Source organism: Sphaerodactylus townsendi, linkage group LG07 (genome assembly GCF_021028975.2).
Source record: "Sphaerodactylus townsendi isolate TG3544 linkage group LG07, MPM_Stown_v2.3, whole genome shotgun sequence".
Lineage (NCBI taxonomy): Eukaryota > Metazoa > Chordata > Lepidosauria > Squamata > Sphaerodactylidae > Sphaerodactylus > Sphaerodactylus townsendi.
In genome coordinates, this window is record NC_059431.1 from 64,384,458 (window position 1) to 64,409,489 (window position 25,032).

At 40.6% G+C, this 25,032-nt stretch overlaps 1 protein-coding gene across 3 annotated transcripts in view; it reads left to right on the forward strand.

Annotated features, from left to right (window-relative positions):
• The window catches only part of AUH (AU RNA binding methylglutaconyl-CoA hydratase), a 99,678-nt gene that overhangs the window by 63,433 nt on the left and 11,213 nt on the right, over window positions 1-25,032 (forward strand). For 2 of the 3 annotated variants that reach the window (XM_048504747.1, XM_048504748.1), the window contains exons 2-6: window positions 7,458-7,525; window positions 7,605-7,692; window positions 11,436-11,522; window positions 13,432-13,524; window positions 16,569-16,625. In XM_048504747.1, coding sequence (XP_048360704.1) covers window positions 7,523-7,525; window positions 7,605-7,692; window positions 11,436-11,522; window positions 13,432-13,524; window positions 16,569-16,625 — 328 coding nt within the window. In that variant the 5' untranslated portion in view covers window positions 7,458-7,522. Of the gene's footprint in view, window positions 1-1,819; window positions 1,927-7,457; window positions 7,526-7,604; window positions 7,693-11,435; window positions 11,523-13,431; window positions 13,525-16,568; window positions 16,626-25,032 lie in introns of all 3 variants that reach the window. The other variant, XM_048504746.1, reaches the window with a different exon arrangement.

Sequence of the window (25,032 nt, forward strand, 5' to 3'; positions counted from 1 at the left end):
AGGCTGCTTCTACTCTTTTGCTTGTCGAGCAGCTTCCTGGGCTTTCAAATGAGCTTGTTCTTCAATGATTTCTTCTTTTTTCGTTTGAAGAAATCTACTTGTTTTGCAGCCGCTGCATCGTCAGCTTTGGCTTCCAGGATCTTTCTCTCCAAAGCCAATCTTTAGGAACGACAAGAGGCACTGTTATGATCAGAGCCTGACTTAGTGCTTCTTGTTCTGTGGGATTTGTGGGAAGATGAGGTTTTAGTTGCAGATTTACTGCCACACTTGCTTAGCACTTCAGGTGTAACCTTTCTTGGAATGTGAGGTGACATTCCTTTTCCTATGCCTCTGAGTAGGGATGCTGTGTCTACAGTTGTTTTGGTGGATTGTTCTTCTTGCGCGTGCTGGATCTCTGATTGTTGACTCGCTTGCAACCCCTGCAACTTGCTGGATAAACCACACATAATGTTGTTGTTAAGAAGTTTGCCTTTTCTCTCTGATCCTTCTCCATCTTTGTCTTGATATTCAAGGCTTCTGATGTATTCATACGCTCTAGGAGGAAAATCATATCTCTTAGCTGACCTTTCCATAAAAGGTACCGTTGTTGTAAGGTCTCTTTACAACTTAATATTTCTTCTTCTTGTACAAGGCATTTTCCAGATTGATAAATAGCTAGGAGGTCTTGCCACGCCTTAGAGCATTTGAGCTGCAATACATTCACCTGATCTTGCAAAGATGCTAACATTTTGGTAGTGGGCTTTTTATTTCTAGCATTGCTTTGTGAAATAGAGTTTGTTGGCTCTGAGTGAGTTTCTTCTCTTTCCTGCATTGCCGGTGCTCCTAGCAAAGAAGACTTCAACTTTCCTATGCCCAGCTTCTTTAGGGCTTGTAGGAACCAATCTCTCTCTTCTTCCAGTGCTCTTAGCAAAGAAGACTTCAACTTTCCTATGCCCAACTTCTTTAGGGCTTATAGGAACCACTCTCTCTCTTCTGCCGGTGCTCCTAGCAAAGAAGACTTCAACTTTCCTATGCCCAACTTCTTTAGGGCTTATAGGAACCAATCTCTCTCTTCTGCCGGTGCTCCTAGCAAAGAAGACTTCAACTTTCCTATGCCCAGCTACTTTAGGGCTTATAGGAACCAATCTCTCTCTTCCGCTGGTTCTCCTAGCAAAGAAGACTTCAATTTTCCTATGCCCAGCTACTTTAGGGCTTATAGGAACCAATCTCTTACTGTTGCTAGGCAGACTTTCTTTGTTCCTTTACTTGCTTCTCACCGACTGAAAACTTTCAATTTGGCCTTTTGGAAACTGGAAACATTCAAGTTAGACTGTTCTGCTTCCCAGGTGGTTATTTAGGTGCCCTGCACCCGGCCAAAGCAGAATGTAAGACTCACTGATTCAGTTAACAGTTCAATACTTAAAGCTTTAATTGTAACAATGTTGACAGACCCTGACTCCTCCCGGGTCTAACTAAATAAAGGTTACTTTGTTGCAGAAACTTTCTGGAGTCTGGCATTTATTGTAAACACTGTGAGACTATAACATCTATACTGTGAATCTATAACATCTTTGACTGTTTAACTTAAATACTGTGAGCCTATAACATCTTGGACTGTCTAACTTGTTGCTGTCACCCAGCTTCCGTTGGCACCTAACTGCCAAAACCAGACGGGTTGCTGGGTAATAACTGCCGTAGAACACCAGCCCTAGGGCTTCTTAAAGGGACAGAACTAAATTAGGTTCCCTCCCACTGAATACTATACAAAACATAGCTAAACCCATACTAACTGTGGGGAAACTAAAGAGGAAATAAACAAAGGCTCTGTGGGGGCATGACAGTCGGCGCGCGGGTGCTGCTCGACCGCCGTGAGGAGGTACAGTTTGGAGGCGAAATCGGGGGAGGAGCAGGAGGTACGAGTTCGGTACCTGGACGACGAGCACAAAGGTAGCGCAGCTTTCTCCGTTTTATGTATTGTCGAAGGCTTTCTTCTTCTTCCCCTACAGCCCGGAAACCACCCAGCACCCAAGTTTCTCCGTTTTCTTTGCCTTGCTCACAGGAGGCGCCTCGGCTGCTGCGTCGAACAAGTCGAGTCTTGGCAGAGGGAACTCTTGACCAGACGTACTCGCTGCCTCTCCCAATCAGCTGGTGGTTTAAAGGGCATGAGAATGAATGACTCTGGCCCTTTAAATTCCCAAACTGGGGTGGGAAATGGGAGTTTATGGCGGCAGCTTTCCTGCGCTCATCTTGCTGACCAATAGTGGCCAAGCAAAGCTCCCATTTCACTGGGATTAAACTATGTTCTTTATAGGGATTTTTCCCCTGTACTCCCCCCCCAATCCACGTCACCTGGGGGCATGTCTTTTGTTCTATATAGGTTGTTTCTCGCTTGAACGTAGTCATTCCTCCGCTCCCCCTTCAGTGTAGGGTTGCCAACTGCATGGAGAAAAATCTAGGGAAATGTGCGGCTGATGTTTTTTTTACGTAGAGATAAACAATATTACATTTAGACTCCCATTGGCGCATAGGACTGGTTTCTCGTGTCCCTTTCCCAATCTCACAATGTCCGGTGGAGAAGGGTGGGTTGACAAAGGCTCGCCTCCACGCTCCGTTCAGCCACGCTCCAGGAGGGACCCGCGTCGCCAGCAGTGCGTCAGAGTCACGTGGGTTTGCCCTGGGAAGCGGGAGGGGCGGCTGCAGGGGGCTGCCCGGCTTGGCGCACGCTTGTAAACAGACGTGGCGGCGGCATCTGCAGTCTCGGCGGCCTTAAGCCTCCTACAGCGTCGGGGCAGTTTGGTTGCGGCGGTGGCTCCAGCCGCTCTGTCCTGTTCCTCCTCTTCATTCTCTCTGGCCCACCTGAGGGGGATTACGGTAGCGAGTGCTGCTTTCGACCGCCGTGAGGAGGTACAGTTCGAGGCGAAATCGGGGGAGGAGCAGGAGGTACGAGTTCGGTACCTGGACGACGAGCACAAAGGTAGCGCAGCTTTCGCCGTTTTATGTATTGTCGAAGGCTTTCTTCCCCTACAGCCCGGAAACCACCCAGCACCCAAGTTTCTCCGTTTTCTTTGCCTTGCTCACAGGAGACGCCTCGGCTGCTGCGTCGAACAAGTCGAGTCTTGGTAGAGGGAACTCTTGACCAGACGTACTCGCTGCCTCTCCCAATCAGCTGGTGGTTTAAAGGGCATGAGAATGAATGACTCTGGCCCTTTAAATTCCCAAACTGGGGTGGGAAATGGGAGTTTATGGCGACGCTTTCTGCAGCTCATCTTGTGACCAATAGTGGCCAAGCAAGCGCCCCCACATTTCACTGGGATTAAACTATGTTCTTTATAGGGATTTTCCCCCTGTACTCCCCCCCCAATCCACGTCACCTGGGGGCATGTCTTTTGTTCTATATAGGTTGTTTCTCGCTTGAACGTAGTCATTCCTCCGCTCCCCCTTCAGTGTAGGGTTGCCAACTGCATGGAGAAAAATCTAGGGAAATGTGCGGCTGATGTTTTTTTTACGTAGAGATAAACAATATTACATTTAGACTCCCATTGGCGCATAGGACTGGTTTCTCGTGTCCCTTTCCCAATCTCACAATGTCCGGTGGAGAAGGGTGGGTTGACAAAGGCTCGCCTCCACGCTCCGTTCAGCCACGCTCCAGGAGGGACCCGCGTCGCCGGCGGTGCGTCAGAGTCACGTGGGTTTGCCCTGGGAAGCGGGAGGGGCGGCTGCAGGGGGCTGCCCGGCTTGGCGCGTGCTTGTAAACAGACATGGCGGCGGCGGATTAGTGTGACATTGGCCATCTTCCAATCTTCAGGGATGGAGGCTGATTTCAGGGATAAGTTTCATATTAAAGTGAGAAGATCAGCAATTTCATGCTTGAGCACCTTAAGAACTCTTGGGTGAATGCAATCTGGGCCAGGGGATTTGGTAGCATATGCAGGTTGTGCCTGCATTGTGGGGAGGGAGGCCATATAGTGGACAACTGCCCAGAGAAGAAGAGTCAGTCTGCCCTGGCTCCCAAGGAATGCACCCCTAAGAAATCTTCCCCTAAGAAATCAAGCCTGAAAAGGACTTCCGCCGATACGGGGTTGAGCCTGGAGGTGGCTGATGACATCTCCACCTCCGAGGAGGCATCAGATAGAGACTCTAGTGCAGAGCCAGTGGGAAACAACAGTGACCTGGCCTAGACAGTGCTCGTGGTCAGGTCCCTCTGAAGGGCATGCAAACATGGGTGATTGACTCTGGGCCCCTTCTTCTCCCCATAATGTTGGTGAACCTGGCAGTGGGGACCTGAATGCTGGTTGATAGACTCTGGTTGTTCCAAGTGCTTGATGCAACCTACTGTAGCGGATGACCTGGAACGAAGGAAGATCCCGCTTAAATGGGCAATTCAGTTTGAACAAATGGATGGTAAACTGATGGGTGCTTCTCCGGCCACTCATAAAACTGAAAAGGTATTGGTGAAGTGTGGCCAGCATCGGGAATGGCGCAGCTTCATCATTGTCAATATGGTTAAATACTCGGTGGTTTTGGGGATGCCCTGATTGGTATATCATGATCCTGCGATCAAGTGGTCATCTCGGGTTATCTGTTTCCAAGACCCGCCCTTGTGGACCTTATCTAGAGCCAGTGCCTGAACCCCATATGATGAACGTCAGTGATCCTATGGCAGTAGCTGGGAGGTTCGTGAGGTGAGCGGAGGATGGCCTGGCTATCCCTATGCCTTATGTGGATTTACAATGGTTCTTTGAAGAGGGGGAGTGTGATAAATTGCATCTCCATCGAAAGACAGACTATAAAATCAAATTGATTCCAGGGGTGAAGTTACTTAAGGATCGTTTGTGTCCGATGAGCCTAACAGAAGCAGTAGCTCTCAAAGAATTTCTGCATAAAAACTTGGCATGCAAATTTATTCGCCTGGCTACTAGTAGGTTTGCTGCCCCTGTGCTTTTTGGGAAAAAGAAGGGCAGGCCCTTCCGCTTGTGTACAGACTAATGTAAACTTAATGCTGTTTCTACATGTAATAAATATCCCCTTCTGCTCATCAAAGATCTGTTGGCAAGTCTGGGAAAATGTGGATTTTCACTAAGTTGGACTTATGGGAAGCCTATTATAGACTTCAGATTGCAAAAGGGATGGGGTGGATGACAGCTTTTAACACTCGTTATGGTCAGTTTGAGTACAGCGTCATGCCATTCGGGCTTAGTGGAGCCCCTGGTGTGTTCATGAATTTAATCAATGAAGTACTCCAGGACTTACTATTTAAAGGAGTAGTGGTGTATTTTGACTATGTCTTGATCTACTCTAGCTCCATGGAGGAGCATGTGCTGTGGGTCTGGAAGGTTTTACAGAGACTCTTGGACAGTGACTTGTATGTAAAATTATTCAAGTGTGAATTTCATGAGGACAAAGTTGACTTTCTTGGATATCGGTTATCAGAGTGGGGATTGAAATGAATCTGAGCAAAGTTAAAGATATCCTAGCTTGGCCAGTCCCCCGACCGCGTAAATGGTTGCAGTTATTTTTGGACTTTGCTAATTTTTACCATGATTTTATTCCAAATTTTGCGGAGTTGGCCCTCCCCATAACTAGCTTACTGTGTACTAATGGTAAAGCTGCAGTGGCCAGAAAACCCAGTGCTCTACTGACATGGGACTCTTAGTGTGAGGCTGTCTTTTTGAAATTGAAAGAGGCTTTTACTTCTGAGCCAGTACTTTGCCATGCTGATCCCACTAAACCGTTCTTGGTGCATGTTGATGCCTCAAACCGAGTTATGGTGGCTGCTCTCCTGCAGAGGGGGAAGGACGGTAAATTGTACCATTGTGCCTATTTGTCACAGAAGTTCACAGACTCTGAATTGAACTGGACAGTGGGGGATAAAGAGACTAGTGCTATTAAGAGGGTTTTAGCTACATGGTGTCACTGGTTGGAGGGATCGCCCCTGCTGTTTGAGGTCTGGACTGATCATAAAAATTTGGCGGCCCTAGAATTTCCTGGAAAGCTTTCAGTCAAGCAGTTGTAGTGGATGGACTTTTTTTTCTCAGCTTAATTTTACCCTCCATTTTTTCCTGGGTAAAACTAACTGTTTGGCCGCCGCCCTTTCCCACCTTCCCCATGCCAGGGGTGGTGCACCCTCTTCCCTGTGCATGCTTTTTAGTCCCACCCAGTTGGGACTGCAAGTCACGACCCACCTTTAGTCATGCCTACAGGCTTCCCCAAGACCTCCCTCCCCTCTGCTTACTCCCTCTTTGGAAACAGCCCTGCTGGAAGCGAGTTAACTCCCTGTTGATCCTTCTGAGAGTTCTTCTGACTTGGAACTGAGGGGGGGGGTATGGTGGAAGGGTGAGAAGTTAAATGTGCCACCTGCTCTTTGCTCCGAGATCCTCAAGGGGGCCCATGATGCCCACTCGACCAGCCATTTTAGCTTTGTTAAGACTCTGCATCTGTTGCGCCAGCAGTTACTCGTTGCGTAAGGATGTGAAAGCGTATGTGAAGGGGTGCCCCGTTTGTGCTATGGCCAAGAAGGCCCCTGGCCTCCTTCAGCTGTTTCCAGCTCCTGCAGCCCCTTGGAAGGTGATCTCAATGGACTTTATTACGGACCTTCCATCCAGGAAAGGCAAATTGGAGATTTGGGTTGTTGTGGACCTTTTTTCCAAACAGGCCCACTTAATCCCCTATTCTTCCCTCCTGTTGGCGGCCAAATTGGCCTACGTATTCGTAACGCATGTATGTCGGCTACAGTGATCAAAATGCATCTATTTGTTCTGCTGGTTTGTATACCAATTCTCCCAATTGTAGGGGATATTGACAATGCTGGGAAATTGATTTGTCTATTATCCAATGGTGATTCATACATTTCCAACTGAGTAGCACTTTTTGCTCATAATAGTAATATTAAAACCAACACCAAAATCACCTCATATATACCAATATAGCTAAAAAGAACTTAATTAGTTCTGGTACAAATATCCTTGTCAAATAATAAGACATATCATTACACCATAGGTAGCCTAATTCTTCTTGCGGCAAAAAAGTGCTACTCGGTTGGAAATGTATGTGATGTTATTTGGTGATGTTCTGCTAGCGTAACTCAAAGCCCTTCCCCATCCCCCATGTTTTAATAATTTTACTAACTGAAAGGAAAAGAAAGCCTTTGGCATTTTGAGTGTCACTCTTTCACACACAAAAATACTTTTTAAAATTAAACAATTCGCAAGTTTTGCATGATCCAGTTTTTTCTAGTAACATTATTTTTCCTAACTAGTTTGAAGAATTATTGGTATAGGTCTGTATCATCTATGGAAATATTCTGGTTGAATGTATACTCCACACACACAAGCCTTTGTTGGCATTATGTGAATGCATACTTTTTAGCGAATGTAGATCAGGATATATTTTTGCATGGATCATATACAGTTTTGAAAGAGTGGAACTAAACCTCTTTATGTAGACAACTGATTCATCTTAATTTTTTTTCTTGTGTGCAGGAATTGTAGTACTTGGAATAAACAGAGCACATTCAAAAAATGCCCTTAATAAAAATGTTATAAAAATGGTAAGTGGATAAGCTATTCATCTTTGTGAATGTAAATGCTGAAAATAAATGTGGATAACTTGCACACCTTTCTCTGTAGATATCAAAAGTTCTGGAAGCTTTGAAAAGTGACAAAAAAGTACGGACGGTTATATTCCGAAGTGAAGTTCCTGGGGTATTTTGTGCTGGTATGCAAATTTAACTTTATTAATATTAATCTTACTATGCATTTGGAAATCTGTAATCCATAGAAATGACTAATAATCCAAAAGCTGTTTCAGAAAATTCAGCTGTCTAGGGAAACTTCTTTATTGAAGAAATACATCAGGTATTCTGTTTTTTTAAAAATAAACTAAGGTTCTGTGTATATACCCTTTCTCAGGAAAGATGTCAGGAGATGTATGGATTGATCCGCCATATTTTCCTGGATCTTCCTTTTGTTGCAATGCTCTGTGGGGTCCTAGTGCCTGCCTTTCCCCCAGTCTGATTCTCTTTTTAGATTAAAGAATCGTATTTAAGTTCTGGCTTCGGCAAAAACGTTGCACTTTAAGAACATTGTAGGTACAAAATCTTTGTGGATGTGTATATTAATACACAGTAATGCTTTCCAGATAATAGGTATTATGAATCACATCTGCATTTGCATATTTGAATTACTGTATAAATAAGATAGTCATTGTGCATTCTGAAGATAAAATACAGGTGTAGCAGGAACCTGTAAGTACAGTTCATCTGAAATCTCTTCATGCTTGGATTAATTGTCCTGTCATGTTTGCATAAGCAAAGTGGAGTACGAAGCAAATTATACTGTATAAGTGCCTTCTGTTAATTTCCTTGCATGTTTAAACAAAATAATAAGACTGTTCTGCAGTCTGATATTAATATAACATTTGAAGCTTATGTGTTGAATGACTTGTGGTCTTACCATTTTAATGACTTCTGTAATGAATTGTTGTTTTAGATCATATTATTTTGATTGCAAGCTTCCACAAGGAGGACTTTGCTGAGGTAGCATAGAAATGTTCCAAATAAATAAGTCTAATGAGTTGTCCTTATGCAATATATATTTGTGTTTTATTATTTTGGTGTTTCAGTAACAAAGAATTTATTTTTTTGTTTTTGATAGAGTTAATATAATGTGGATTTATACTATAAGGACATTTTAGCAACTTTAGTTGCTTTCCCAATGACAGTAGAAGTGTACACTTTATAGACTTGTCAAAGGAGAATTAAGGAACTGCTGAAGCAGCAACTTCTGTCTTGACAGTTGGAAACTTATGTTATCAGACCAGTGATACCCACAATTCTTAAAGTTAATAAACAGTGCAAAATTCTGCATCATGGCCAAGACGATGCCCCTCTGTACCATCCTCCCTTTCTCATATTCATCCTTGTTACCTAGCTTAACAGTTAGAATATATTTTTAAAGTAGCAATGGGGAGAGGTAGGCTAGGTGGGAGAGGTAGGCTAGGTGGGATCTTTTAGACAGCTATACCAGAATTGGCTTTTGAAATGTTCTACAGAGAATGCTAGAGAGACCAAATTGTAGTTTTAAATATTTTAATATAAATTTTAGTTGCAAGACATGGAGAAGCATACACACAGTTCTGGCCTCAGATCGGGTGCCTGTTTTTAAACAACTTCTGTTTTAAACAACTTTTGTTGTTTTAATCTCTATCTGCTGTTTATAATTGTTATATAGGTTTTAAGGGTTTAAGTTTTATGCTGCTGACTTGCTGTTCGTTAGAATAGCCATATTGTGAGCCGCCTCGAGCCCTTCGGGGATGAGGCGGCCTATAAGTCTAATAAATAAATAAATAAATAAATAAATAAAAGCAGGGAGGAAAAGATAGGGTTGGATGATAGATTAGGAGGGGGAGGGGGGACTTATACGTTACCTAGGTTCTGCAGAGAAGTTCTTGAAGAAGGCAAGGATTCATATGCCAGCATGGAGAGCGGGGCCCAGCAGCAGCTGGAGCCAGCCTGGAGAGCCAGCTTGCAGAGCCAGCACTGAGAACGTGGAACTTGGGGTGCGCTGTATTTTTATACCCCTTAGCATAGTTTGGGGCAGGAGCTAGTAAGCTTCTATTCCTGGGTTTCCATGCTGGGATTGCTGGGTTGAGCTAATTAGTAGCTCATCTATTGTCTTCTAAATATTGGGACAGTAGAGCCAATTGTTTCTTGAGTGTATCAGGAAAGCCTTGAATGGCTTTGAGCAGAGTATCTTCTAAAAGACTCTGCCCAGGTATTTAAATTTGGCTGAAGTGTTTGTCATTAGGAAGGGATCGTTTGTTAAGGAGATTGTATCAACAGGTAGAGGAAATGCAACGTCTGGTATCAAGGAGTTCTCCAGGATCTATTGTGTTAAAAGTAGCTTGGCGGGGTGTGGTAATCAAGATACATGTCCATGGTCCATGAGGCTTCCAGATTCTATTGACTGGAGTAACTCATTCACTGATCTAATCTTGCAAACAGACCTTTTGCCATTGGCCTGCTTTTAGGTGGACACTCTGCTACACACACACACAAATATGAGAATTGGCATTTGCCAGCACATATTGTAGGAAAATAATATGAGATCCATATTTCAATAGAGCTGGGTATGAAGGGTAGGGCAACAGCCTTCTCACTTTGCCAGTTGTTATATATTCATTCCACCACTGTTATTACATCAGAAAAATCACTTGCTCGCTTGCTTTGTTTCGCAATCCCACTAGTCTGACCAGTCATCATGGTGACTTTTAAAAAGTTCCTTTCCCCACTTTAGGACTTTGCTTGATTGTATTGATGAGTGAATTGTAAGCAGCAGATTGTTAATAGTCATTGTCAGAGCAAGTGTTTAGGTGAGAGACTGGAAGCCAGTAAAACCATACAAAAAGCAAAAAGATTGAAACTCTGTTTTGTGCCAGATTTGGTAATGTGTTTGCAGCAAATATACAAGTACCAATATGAGAAAAGGGCAAGAAGAAATAACAGCAGCAGACTTTCTCAGACCTTTGAGGTACTATTCAGTCCCTTCTTTTCATGGTGTCTATTACACTGCTGGACTGTTTCAAGAAGGGAAGGTATCCTAAATGTTAGAAAAACCTACTTTATAGTTAACTTGCACCCTGTTCAAATCTTTCCCTCTTCGTGTGCCTTTAGTTTCAAGTTGTGGTATGGGACAATATCTGAGCTAATGAACTGAAGGTAGATGTACCCTATATTAACATGTATAACTATTTGAAAGACAATTTTTTTTTCATTGCTTGAGGTTTGGAGATTGCGACAATATTTGCTATGGAAGTTCCTGTTATAAGCATAATGCATTGTTGAAAATCAAAAAAATACCTACTCTTTATTTTAGCTCTGATACTTGACTTTAGATTTTATTTTAACTTTTTTTCACATGCCAAATGTGTTCATGTGGCAAGAAATGATGCATAATTACATCATCCAGAGTTTTTGAACAATGGCTGTAGTATGTTTGAAAAATGCTGTTTAACTAGCCATGGCTAGCTTTAATGTTGGTGCAAATATGACCCTGCATTATGTTAGCTTCGAAAAGGCTGGGGAAAAGTTAGTGCATATGTCACAGTGAAGAGAAATGAATAAATGAAGTCTGTAGGCCTCTATGGATCACCTGACCATGGTTCTGGAGTTTAAATTTTATTTTCACAGAACAGTTGTGTCCCATTCCACCTTAAACTATAAATCTGTAAACGTTCCTATTCCATTTGTGCTTGATAAGTTACTTCCATAAATATTTACATTTGCTACATAATATAAATGACCTTGTGAAGAGCCTGTGTTGTTAAAATTTCATTGCAAATGCGGGTTTAATTTTCTTGGAAGTATAAATGATGTCATCATTCATGTAAGTTGATATGTTAATATTTTAGAGCAGTATTATAGTTTTAATATTAATATGACCATAAAATGTCACTTGCAGGTGCTGACCTTAAAGAAAGAGCCAAAATGCATTCTAGTGAAGTAAGCTCTTTTGTTTCCAGAGCAAGAGCAACGATTAATGATATAGGTAAGTAAAAATTCCTTTTCATCATAAGCACGAACATTAATTTAATAGCTGGTCTCATGTTTTATTTCATTGTAAAAGTTCCCAAAACTTTAAAGTTGCAGATCACAGATTAGAAACACTGAGAGAATAAACATATAAAAGCCTGCTCTGTTTAGTGTGAAATTTCTGAAAGTAGAGATGCATAGTTTTCTGCATAGGAACCCCAAACTCAGAGTACAAGAACATATTTCTTGTTTACTGAAGCAGATCTGCATTTGTGTTTAAAATTGCTTGGAAGATAAAATATTAATACAGTAGACTTTTATAAAATCCAGTAAGATCATATTCCTTATTTGAAACTATGGAGAAATTCTTCAATTATTTTCTGAGCTGGTATAAATAAGTAAAATATAACTTATTTCAAGTGTTGGAGCCAACTGATTGTGGTGTAGATAATTTAAAAGACTATGGTCTGATATTGGCTTCTGCTGAGAAATCTTTCTTGGCTCCTGAACCATCTGCAGTTGAACTTATTTGATATGAACTTATTCAAGATGGTCTTTACTTAACTGTAATTCATCTCAACCCACTTTGTTAAATTTGTAGTTTTTGCAAATGAAATTGTTCCTATTGTGGTTAACTTGGAAGTTGCAGTTGTAACTATGAGCTGAATTTTAGAGTGGTGAGTTAAAATTACTGTGTAGAATTCTAAGTGATAAGTTTCATGTTTAATTGACACTTATTTGCAAAGCATGAAGTTGTGGCTATACAGCACAGTACTTGTTGAAACCACAGATTACTGGTGTGTTAATGTTGCATATTGCATGAAATGCTGTTTGGGTAACAGCTGTAGATCAGCTGGTGTCCTATTCCTCAGTTATGTTTCAAGAAGGCTACAGAGCTGGAGTTTGAGATGTCAAATATGTTGAAGCTGATCAAAAGAAACAAGACAACAGGGTGACCCTTTGGAAGTCACAGAGAAGGTGGGTTTTCTACTGTTACCCACATAGAGGCCAAGACTTTATTGTTAGATTTAATTATAGTACTGCTTCAAAGGGTGTATTTAGTGGCCAACCACATGAATTTTTAAAATACTTTGTAACAGTCAAGATGACAAGCTACACATCTTCAATGAAAGCTTGTTATTTCCCTGGTACAACTTAATTTGTTAGTATTTGTCTTGTTAAGAATATCCATACTTATTAAAAGCACAGACTAATTATAAATAATTTTTTTGCTTCTGGGCTGAAACCTCACATAAATTTTTGTCTTGCTGTTTTCCGGCATCCTTTTTGGTTTACAGCCCCTTTTAATTTAAATGTAATTTAAATTATTTTTAAAATAGATTCTGACAGTTTACTTTAGCCAGTGACTTGTGAGATTAATACTGATTACTGTATTTGGAAGCAAAACAGTTGTTTTAAGTAGTTAAAAAAGCAGATCCTTTTCAGTTAAAGCTCATACCTTTTCTCTGAAGTCAATAGTAGCCAACTTTACTAATTTTATTTTTTAAAAGAGTGTTACTCTTAGCAAACTTTCACCTTGATTTTTCATACCTTTAGGTTATTGGTATTGTGTCAGTGCCACTTGGTGAGTCTAAAAGACTGTTCATATGCACAGGCTTGGAATTACTGTTATTTATATCTGATGCTTCTTACTGTGAAAAGTGAAGAGTGATAAAGTATATCTTGGAATTCAATATTCTACCATGTATTTTTGCATTGGACTTGGGTTACTCAAACATCTTTGTGGTCTAAGTTTAGATTGCCATTGAACTACTGCATAGAAAAACCTAAGCAGAATTGTTGCCTACAAAAATAGCAGTTATCCCAAATGAAATGTTTCACCAAAAAAAAGCCATGATGTTTAAATGAAATGTTGTTGAAAATACCAATATTATTGTGGTGTTAATTCCTATTTTCCTTTTCAGCTAATCTTCCAGTGCCAACTATTGCTGCCATAGATGGCATCGCGCTAGGAGGTGGCCTAGAATTGGCTTTAGCCTGTGACATTAGAGTGGCAGGTAAGGCATAATTTCATGAAGATGAGAATACCACTGTGTAGATGGCAATTTATCTCCTTTTTTGTGTTATGTTTTTGTTTGTTGGAACTAATGACATTTGCATTTTATTAATTACTGTAGCTTCACTTTATTTTAGTTCTTCTGAAGTTTAATTGTAGGACCTCACTGAAGTTGAATCTAACTTTCATCTTTGTCACTTCTGTGCGGTCCCACATGGGGACCGCACTTGCACCAGCCTTCTGTGGATAATGAGTCTAAAGCTTCCTAGCTGTTTCTAGAAGGTTTGGAATTCTCTCTCCTCTTCCATGAGCTGGAATTTTCCTGCCTAAACCAACATGTGACAGAGTGGAGGAGGGAGCACTGGGCACCTGCAGAGTACAAAGCGAAACCATTCCCCTTTACAATGCCCGCCACCCATCAACTGACAGGCACAGGCCTGACACAGCCTTTGTTCAACCTGATCTGAGTAAGAAACATCAGATGACACTATGGTAAACATATCCCTTCCTCCCAGGGAAGACCCTGGCCGGGACTAAGCCTGGCCTCCCAATCTGCGGGACCTAGTTTGTCAGTTTGTGTGTGTGTGTGTGTATGTATGTGTGTTTTGGAGCAACATTTTTAATGAAATTGGTTACTTTTTAAGCTTTTGTGTTCCACTTGTTTCTTGTTCACTAGTTGATCACAACCTATTCCCCTCCTCATTTATATCAGGAGGTACTCCAGCTCCTAAATAAAGGAATCGTTGAGCTAGTCCTAGTTGTTGATACTACAAATGATTTCCGGGTTAATAAAAAGATGATGGTAAATTCCCGACCTGGATCTAAGGAACTTCAGTAAGTTTTAAATGTTCCAAAATTCCACATGACCACCCTTTCTAAGGTTCTACCATTACTTCAAAAGAACGATTAGTTTTCTATTGTTCACCTCACCGGCACTTATTTTTCATATAGCCATACATACAAGCTCTAGGAAGTATCTCTTTCTAATGTAGGGCTACACACTACCAGTATCTGTCTTACCCACTGACTTTGCCACTACTGCAAGTGTATTCACCAAGTGTAATTGCTTCGCTCTGTTCTCAAGGTTACAGTGTATTTTATACCCTTATCTCTACAATTGGCTTTTACTGTGCCCTCCTCTGAATTACTATCTAACCATATAATTGTCACTGCCCTGAGAGGACTAGATCGTCAAATTAACTGGGATAAATCTATTTTATGCCCTACCCAGACCGTTTTACCTGTAGGGGCCCAACTTGGCTCCTTATAGCAGCTTGCCTTTCTGCCACAAGATAGTGTGGTTGCCTTGCGGGCTATGGTGCTTAGGTTTACCACTGAAAGGTTCCAATTAATTAAAGCAATTCAAAGACAGGCAAACAGTTAACCACGACTCTTTCAAGACTCTTATGAGATATGGAATGAAGGCTGGGCTTAAATCCCTACTTGACCATAAAGTTGAGAGGTCATAGTAAAATCTCCATTTCTAAAAGCCAATTACCATCTGTTCTGAACTCTGAAAAACCTAAATACCTGTAAATAAAAACTGCCTCTTTCTATCCTGTTTATTCCTAACCTAATTCCCTGAAGTTGTTAATAAAATTGTATTTGTTAATTTTTTTTAAGGCTTCTTGCGTGATTATCTGAGGTAAAAGAGAGAGGGATCATCTGTCTTTGAAAAAAAAAAGAATGTAAAATAATTGTGGCTATGTCCCATGCATACAGGATTACCAATTATCACTGGTCTCTTGACTAGTCTTTTCCAGGTCATAGTACCCAGTTCTGTATTCAGTTTTGTATCCAGACTTGGTTGTGAAATGCTCTGTCAGCTTTCTCTGGCCTAAGTAACTTGGCGTCTCTTTTTTTGTGCTGTTGATTACACTGTGTCCCTTTAATTAAAAATAAGCTGCTGTATGTCATGAAAAATGACTGCAAAACAAAAATGTAGAATTGGCTCCTGTTTAGCTTCCTCATACTGTATTTGTAAATAACTTTAGTTCACAGATGTTTTGTGCTGAGCAGCATCACATAAAATTTCTGTAGCAGGGTGGATTTAATTTAAATCATGGTTTAAATCACTAATCAGCAAGACTTGATTTAAATTATGGTTTTCTACATAAAGAGTAATTCTTGCTGGTATAATCTTAACATTTACAAACAAATGAAGGTTTCATTTTCAGAATAATGGCTGCCTTACTCATAGGTAGAGGAACTTAATAAAAATGTTCCCAAGCCCGGTCTCTTTTATGGCCTGCTGCCATTATAGATTTTCTCCTCCAGTGAAAGAATAATATGATGAATCTCAGACTGTACACAGAAAGATCCCAAGACTTGTGGAATATTCTGCTCAAAACGTTTCCCTTTCATTTTTACTCCTTGCCCCTCATCCTCACACTTAGATCCATGTGCAGATTTATTCCACTCCAAACAATCTTCTATTCACTGAACCTCTTGAAACTCAGCACTTAAGAGGTAAGAGGTTGATTCTGTGTACATAGATTTGCAAAGGAACAATGGGATTCCTCACTTTTTTTGCAACTCTATTTGTTACAACATTTTTACTGTTATCTCTGCAGATACAAATTCAAATTCTCTCTGTGATACACCTCTGAAGGTGTCAGCCACAGATGCAGGTGAAATGTTAGGAACAAGATCTACCAGACCATGGCCACACAGCCCAGAAAATCCACCACAACCAGTTGAATCTGGCCGTAAAAGCCTTTGACAATACATCACAGTACACTGTTATGAAACAGACAAATTTTGGTTTCCTGCTATGTGGGGGTCAGACAATTTGGTGTTTTTTCATAACCTGTGCACATGGATTATCTTGCATTAATTTTCCTCTTGTATGAAAATTAATTTGCTACAGAACCTGTTTTGAAAGGATCTAATTTCATACTGTTTTTGTACTTGCTTTTGTATTTGTTATTAACTTTAGCCAGTACAGTATAACTACAGCATTGGTAGTATATTTTATAAAAGTTCCTCTTTGTTTTGTTAATGTCATAAATGTGAATTTCACAAAAAATAACTTTTGTTTTTTAGTGACTTCTGCAAAAATGGGTCTAGTTGAAACCAAGTTAGCTATCATTCCTGGAGCAGGTATGACATTTTCTTAGCAATGTTATTGATTTAATGGATGTTAGTGATTTTGTTGTTGATACATTAAATCTTTTTAAAATTAACACTTATTGTATTGTAAATAATTTCCTTTGAAAAAATTAAATGGCATCTGAAGTGTTTAAGGAATAATAATGTGAGCCTTGGAAAATCATTTTAAGCTAACTTTGTCAATATGGAAGGGCTATGTAGTACATATGTGGGGAAAGAAGCTGGCTTGACTTCAGAGTGCAAGGAAATATGCCATTAATGAGCAAGTGTTTTGTTACAATATCAGCTTTACTAAGTTTTTGAAAAATACCCAGAGCTCTTGCTTAACTACTAATTTCTTTGTGAGAAATGTAGGCTGTGTTTATTTTGTAATGTAGAATGAAACCACAGGGACCTAAACACAGTTCATATATTTGTGGTTGATTTTGTAAATGAGGATTATATTTTTCTTTGGCACCATTGCTAGTGGTGAACCCCTACCTCCTTAGAAAAATGTATTGCAACCCTGGCCTTGCAACCCTAAGCCTTTGTGCCAGTCATTCATGGTAATGCTAGCACAGCTGCTTGACATTACTGCTCTTCACTCACCCACACAATACAATAAGAGAAGGAAGATAGTACCCTTTCCATTTGGGGGACCACAGTGCTCTCAGCAGGAGCCCTGCAACTTTCACATTGTTGGAAGCTTTACATGTGGAGGCTTAAATTGGAAACACGGGGAAAGTCATTCCATCCATTTCACAGGGCCTACATCTTAGAAGGAAGGAGAACCTCATACAGGAAGGACAGGATTCCTCCCATGTAAGTGCTTCGTTCTAGGGGTGGGGAACAGTGCTTGAAAGGCCAGGCAGACCAGGTACAGCAACAAGAGAACACACTGCAGGATATTCACAGAAGGTACTGTTTTAACCTTCCACCCTGGCTAGCTCATCTGAGAAACAGAACTGAGGGATCAAATCCTTCCAAGGAGGAGGCTAAGATTGAGAGAATTCACTGTTTATATAGCAATAAGCTGATTGGATGCAAAATGAAGGGAGAGGCAGAACATGCAAAGCATTCTTTAAACTGCATGCACTGGAAAATGCTACATTATGTGTGTCTGTTGGGCCCAGTATTTAAAGCAGACATGTATATCGGTAAGGAACTCTGACTGCATGGGGCAAGCAACCACAGAGTTCTGGAAGTGGTCCCAGGCTCACCTGTGATTTCGCACCATCAGACCCAGTTGCTGATTGGCTGCCCAATCCTCTAATAATCCTGCTTATTTTTTACCAAATGCAGCCATCCTCCACTGAATTCATGAAGTTCATTATCTCTATCTACTTCTATTTGTCCCAGCAATCTTGTTTTCTATTTTTTTCCTACTGTCATCCTGTTCAGGTAGCATCTATGATTTTAATAACACACCAGCAGTGATCATGAGGATTATGAACCTGGAGGAGTCTGTACCTCTGCCTTGCTAGTGAACAGCTGTGCAGACAATAGATGACTTTCTCAGTCCCCTCCCAGTGTGTGTTTCATGCTGAAGCCAGCTAAGGTTAGTCATGAGTAGGGAGTGGGGATCAATGTCTGTCTGCAAAGCCCCATTAAAATAGATACAGCCATGAAACAATCCAGACATTTATTGGGCAGCATTAGTAACAGAGGTCTGAATGCGAGATAAGTTAAGTTACCAACTCTTGGTGTAGCAAGGTTTCCATGTGTTTGAAGAGGTTTTGACACTGCAGAATCATAGGTAGCACTGTCCCTTTCACCATGAGAGGGACAACTGTGATGGTGAAACAACTATCTGCTAATCAATTTGAAATGATACAAGAGTCATTTCTAGAACAGGAGACTTGGCTACTAAAAACACACAGGTTTCTATAACTGTTGGTCATGGAGTCCATTAGCATGTTTGGTTGAAATTTTTATTTACGTTTAATTTTTTAATTTAATTATCTGTTGCTCCTGCAGTACAAAATAACTCCAAAGACCCATAAATGGACCATTTATTTTATAATTAAAGCTGCCACCATCCATCTATGAACAGATGTGTACTGCCAAGCAAATATTCTTAACAGGAAAAAATACACATCAATAGCTATTTGTCTCTGTGACTTAAAGCTCAAATAATGAAAAAAGTAAACGTTCTAGAGTCACAATCTTGCCCTTCCCATGTCCTCACTCATAAGGTGAAAAAACTGTGTTGATTGAGAGATGGAAGGAACATTTCCATCTGCTCAAATATGCTTGGTTTCACCCAGATCTCTTTGTGGATCCCTACCTCTCTTCCAATGTGTGTTATATTGGTTTCTGTTTATCGTACATTGATGTATATGCAAGCCTTCACACTGAAATAAATACTTCAAACCTTGGTTTGCCTTCTGCTCAAATGAGAACTTGTTGATGCAGATGGAGTGATGCAGATGCATGGCTAAGCTAGCAAGAAGGTGGTGAAGGAAATTGTATCTGACAAAGGTAGCTTTGACTCTCAAATGCTTATACCCTAGAAACCTTGTTAGTTTTTAAGGTGATACTAGACTAATTCTACTCTTCTAATGCCATCTAATGTGGTTGCCCACCTGAAACTGTAATGGAAATATAAGTGGAGAATCTGTGCATCCCTAACACTGGTTTCCGAATCGCAGATTTTGGTTTTCAGGGAACTGTCATTACGTCTGCATAAACCTTAATATTGGGATGATTGTAATGTTTGTGAATGAACCTACCTGAACAGTTATACAGTCTGCAACTGTTGACTGCCTCTCATGAATTGTGGAATATTCTGGATTTTAGATGAATGGCTGTCTTCCTTCTCTACTTCATTAGAGTTTTCATTGCCCATATTTGTTGTTGATTAAGAGTTTAGATTAAAATAGGTTACATTGATAATTAAATGACAATTTTTCATATGTAAGAATATGAATGCTTAGTGTTGTTCAAAACAAATTCAGTATTTATCACTACTCTTTGGATGTTGAAAACTTAAGTTTTCATCTTATTCATATATTTGTTAATGTTTGCTTTATGTTTTGTTTGGAATACATGGCCTCAAGAGAAATTGCTAATAGTGTACAATGCAAAGGTTTGAACAACCATTTCTGTTCCCAAGTAATTAAACTAAGCAGAGTATTAATAGAAAAAGGTAAATAAATTCTGCTTTTCTAAGTTAAGAAAAAGTCTGTTTTATATATCTTTCATTTTTTTCCTTAAGTAAAAAATAAATTGTCTTCAGTAAGTCAGTTTCTTTATAATTAATTGGATAAGTATTTCCAGTAGTGATGCTTTTTTGTGTAGCATATAACATTGTGCTTCCAGTTTTCAAAAAAATTCAAATTACTGTCATATGTTAGAAGGCATAATCAAATGCTTAATGTTATGGTCTGTTAGTCAACATGGCGAACTCTTCATAGACTAGAAGAAGATGAGTATGAATTTATATCCCACCTTTCTCTCCTGTAAGGAGACTCAAGGCAGCTTACAAAAACCTTTCGCTTCCTCTCCCCACCACAGACACCGTGTAAAATAGGTGAGGCTGAGAGAGTTCTGAACGAACTGTGACTAGCTCAAGGTCACCCATCAGGAATGTAGGAATGAGGAAACAAATCTGGTTCACCAGATAAGAGTCCACTGTTCCTGCAGAGAAGTGGAGAATCAAACCTGGTTCTCCAGATTAGAGTCCACCTACTCTTAACCACCACATCATGCTGGTTGTCTAGGGGCATGATCCTAGAATGTTGTTACACTTGAGGTGCATTGGAGGTTTTTATTCTTACAACTGAAAAAGAAACCACCTTTATGGCACTGAAAATATTGAACTATTGATTAATGTATTATTGTGCACATGTAAAAAAGTGTTGATGGAGGCCAAGGTAATGCATAGCATGATATTCCCCATTACTATGTCCGATGTGAAAGTAGGACAGTAAAGAAAGCTAACAAGAAAAAAATGACTCATTTGAAATGTGTTGAAGAAGATTTTTATGGATACCATGGACTGCTAAAAAGAGAAATGTGGATAAAATCAAGCCTGAATTGTTCCTAGAAGGCACAGTGACTGAACAGAAATTATCATACTTTGGTCACATCGTGAGAACACAAGACTCACTGGAAAATATAATAATGCTAGGAAAAGTTGAAGGCCGTAGGAAAAGAGGAAGACCCAACATGAAACTGACTCATTGAAGGAAGCCATGGCCTTAGGCTTTCCAGACTGGAGCAAGACTGTCAATAGCAAGATTTTTGGGAGGTCATTAATTCATAAGGTTGCCATAAGTTGCAAATGATTTGATGGTGTATCATGCACATTAATTGTGGATACCTTAGTTGTATTTTACTAGCATGCAATTAAATAAACATGTTTGAAATTATGTTGTATGCAAGCAGGAAACCCATAAGACTTGCAGGGGGCACCTTTTCTCTCCCCTCTGCATTACTGTGTACGAATATGAATGTTGGACAATGAAGAAAACTGACAGGAAGAAAGCAGATTCCTTTGAAATGTTGTGCTATAGTGCCGGAGGAGAGTTGCTGATACCATGGACAACCAAAAAACCCAATAGCGGGTTCTAGATCAAATCAAGCCTGTACTGTCCTTGGAAGCAAAATGATTGTATCTGAGGGTATTTTATCTTGATCACATTATGAGAAGAGTTGTTGGAAAAAGACAGTAATGCTGGGAAAAATTGCAGTAGGAAAAGATGTAATCCTAACATGAGATGGATTGACTTGTAAAGGAAGCCACAGCCCATTTTGGAAGACATTGATTCATAGGGTCACCATGAATCAGAAGCTACTTTATGACACTTGACACATACCCACACAATCACAAGTGTAATCACTGCTTAATTTGGATGAATAATCACCATAGTTGTGTATGTGCTCATTTATGTTTGTCACACAAGGGTGGGGGAGAGAACCTTTGCACCCAAATATTGTCTCAGTTGCACTCATGTTGCTACAAGCTATGTTTTTAATTGCATTGAGTCATGCCTCATGCATATTACTTAATTTACTTGCTAGTATGATTTGTTTTATTACATGTTCCTTCTACAGCAGAAGAGTTGAATTTGTGTTCAAGGGGCAGATAAACGACAAATTAATTGGTACCGTATATACTCATGTATAAGTCGAATTTTTCAGCACATTTTTAATGCTGAAAAAGCTACCCTCGACTTATATGCGGGTCATTAAAAAAAATTGTGTGTTTTTATTTTGCCGGCCAGCAGGGGGCGCAGTTTTTGTGCTAGCGACACCAAATTTTCAGGGTACCCTCAGAAGACACTCCTGATGATACCAGCCATGTTTGGTAAAGTTTGGTTCAGGGGGTCCAAAGTTATGGACCCCCAAATGAGGTGCCCCCATTCCCCATTGTTTTCAATGGGAGCTATTAGTAGATGGGGCTACCCTTTTGAGAGTCCATAACTTTGGACCCTCTGAACCAAACTTCACCAAACCTGGCTGGTCTCATCAGGAGAGTCTCTTTATGATACCAGCCAGGTTTGGTGAAGTTTGGGTCCGGGGATCCAAAGTTATTGACCCCCAAAGAGGATGCCCTATCCCCAATTGTTTACAATGGAAGCTAATAGTAGATTTTCCATTTCTGATAATATCCCTCTTAAAATCTAAGTTGGGTTACATTTGGACATACAGATGATGATGAGGAATCCAGTTTTGGAGGATTTTAACTCTTGTGTTTTAGCTTGTGCTGGTTAGCTCTTGTGCTGGTTGAGCTAAGGTTTTTGTACTTTTAAAGTTATTGTTCATGCCATATTGTTCTTGTTGACCCTCTTTTCCACTTACAGAGCCAGTTTACTGTTTTTCTTTGAAATTAATATTCAAAAACATTTAACCTACTGATGCCTCAATTGATGTAATTTTATTGGCATCTATTTTTATTTTTGAAATTTACCAGCAGCTGCTGCATTTCCCACCCTCGACTTATACGCCAGTCAATAAGTTTTCCCAGTTTTTTGTGGTAAAATTAGGTGCCTCGACTTATATGCGGGTCGACTTATACGCGAGTATATACGGTATATTTGTTTTGTGTTGCCTTTGAAGAAAGAAACATCTGTATCAAAACTTCTGAATTTGTCAGGTAATCAGTGCTGTAGGAATTAATGATGACATGAGCTGGAGTTGTTTTCTGGCTGTTCAGGAAAGTAAGCTGGTGGATATATGATTGATGAAAGGCGACGGAATAGCTTATGGTTATTTTTATAGAATTGCAGCTAACAAAAGAATTGAGATTATTTGAATATGTAAAACACTAGAATTATTGAGTAGCCTTTTTCAAACTGACTGTTTTTCAAACTGACTGTTGCAGTCATTGTTAGATTAGTTCTTGTCTAGTGCAGGAGTATGCAGATACTACTGGTGGTATGGAGCATGTTAACTTTGTATAAGGAATTAAATTGATCCAAAAAGGAAACTGCAAAAAATTGAAAAGTGAAGTTTTTTTCAAAGAGTTATCAAATTTAATAAAAAGGAATAACTAAGACAATAAAGTGTTCCACTGTAAGACAGCACAGTCTTATGTGAAGTTACACCTTTGTAAGTCTGTTGTTGGAAGGCTTTTTGAAATAAAAGATCTGGTGAACAGAATTGTCTTTCCAGTTGTGTAGATTTTGAAGGATTGTTAAATTGGATTTGATAATCACTGAAGCCTTTGTGCTGGAAGCAGTGGCGTACCGACCTAGGGACATGGGGATACCTGCTTCCTAGAGCCCATGCAGCTTACTCGTGAGTTGGGCTCCAGGGGGCGGTGGATGGAGTGGTCCATCCACCGCTTCCTAGAGCCTGAGTGAGCTGCTCGGTCTCCAGCTGGCCGGAGGTCGAGCAGCTTACTTGCGAGTCAGGCTCCAGGAAGCGGCATGGTGGTGTATGGTGTGCTCCATCCGTCACCTCACCGCTTCCTAGAGCCCGACTTGCAAGCAAGCTGCTTGGCCTCTGGCTGGCCAGAGACCAAGCAGCTGCTTGGGGAGGCTGCCACCCACCCCACCTCTGAGCTGGCGCCTTCTCGGAGCAATGGAAGTGGGGTTGAGGAGTGCCCAGCCAGGCCGCAGCAGGATGCTGCCAGACCACCCCACCTCCATTGGAGCCTGCTCTAAGAAGGCACGAGCTCGGATGTGGGGTGGGCGACAGCCTTCCGCAGGCCCGCTGGCTCAGGTAAGTGGGGGGGGGGGGCGCCCACAGGGGTTTTTGTATCCAGGCACCATTTGGCCCCCCCATATGCCTCTGGCTGGAAGGCGGTATTAAAGGAAATCCTTGGATAAAAGCAGCGTTTGAGTGAATGCTCTGCATAGTGATTTGAAGGGCCCCTGGGATTGCCCACACATTTGATAAAATGGCAAGATTAAAACCATAAGGGATAAAGTAAATCAACATTGTAAGCGAAATCCTAATAGGCAATTTGATTACCGTAGCCCAGATTTTAGTGCACTAAAAGCTTGATTATCCAGAATGCTCAGTTAACCAGTACTGTCTAAATGGATTATTCCTTCTCCCTGCTACCATACTCCTGTGTCTTTGGGCCCACACATGTGCCATTCCTTCCTGCCACTGGTCATCTTGGTGCCTCTGATCACTGCTTGGCTTTTGACTGCCAACTGATGTGATCCTTGGATGCCTCTTTCCCCCTAAGCCTGCCTTGAGCTGTCTGGAGCCAGCTTTGCAAGAGGGATCCTGGATAGCTCTCCTGATTTTCTAAATGCTGTGTAGGATGGCTTGTGGGGGAAGGGACTTTGCAGGCTTGGGATCTGTTACCATGGCAGTGGTGTTTGATTGCCAATGGATGACAGGCTGAGCACAGCAATAAGCTTGAGTGTCTGGCACTTCTGTTTAACCAGCAATCCCCATTCCCCATGAGTGCTGGATAACAAAGCTTTTTATTATATTTACGTTCCATGTTTAAACATTAGCTTCTTGCAGTACTTTCTCTTATAATCTGTTAATCAGGTTTTGTGCATTTAATGGCTAAAGCTAATGACATCTGAGTAAGTTTGGATGCTTCCAGTTATTTCCATGTATCCAGAAACAATAGAGAATTTTATTATTTCTGACCTGGATTTTTGTGTTCCTCCTCCTCCTCCTCCTCCTCCTCATTGTTATTGTTATTATTGTTATTATTGTTATTATTGTTATTGTTATTATAATAACTAACTTCAATTTCAGTATATTCCATTCTTCTATCGTTCCCCTTAAGGTAGTAGTGTTTGGTAGATCCTGTGTTCAGAACAAGAATCTCAGAAATTAGCATATTTAGAACCAGATTGAGAGCATTATGGTGTTAACAAATGTTGATTTATTTCCTTTTTAATCACTACATACTTTAGCATGTTGGGCCTTTATATTGGGCCTTTATATTGAAGTCCATCCTGCACTTCATTAATTTGGAAAATTCCCATAAAAGATTAAC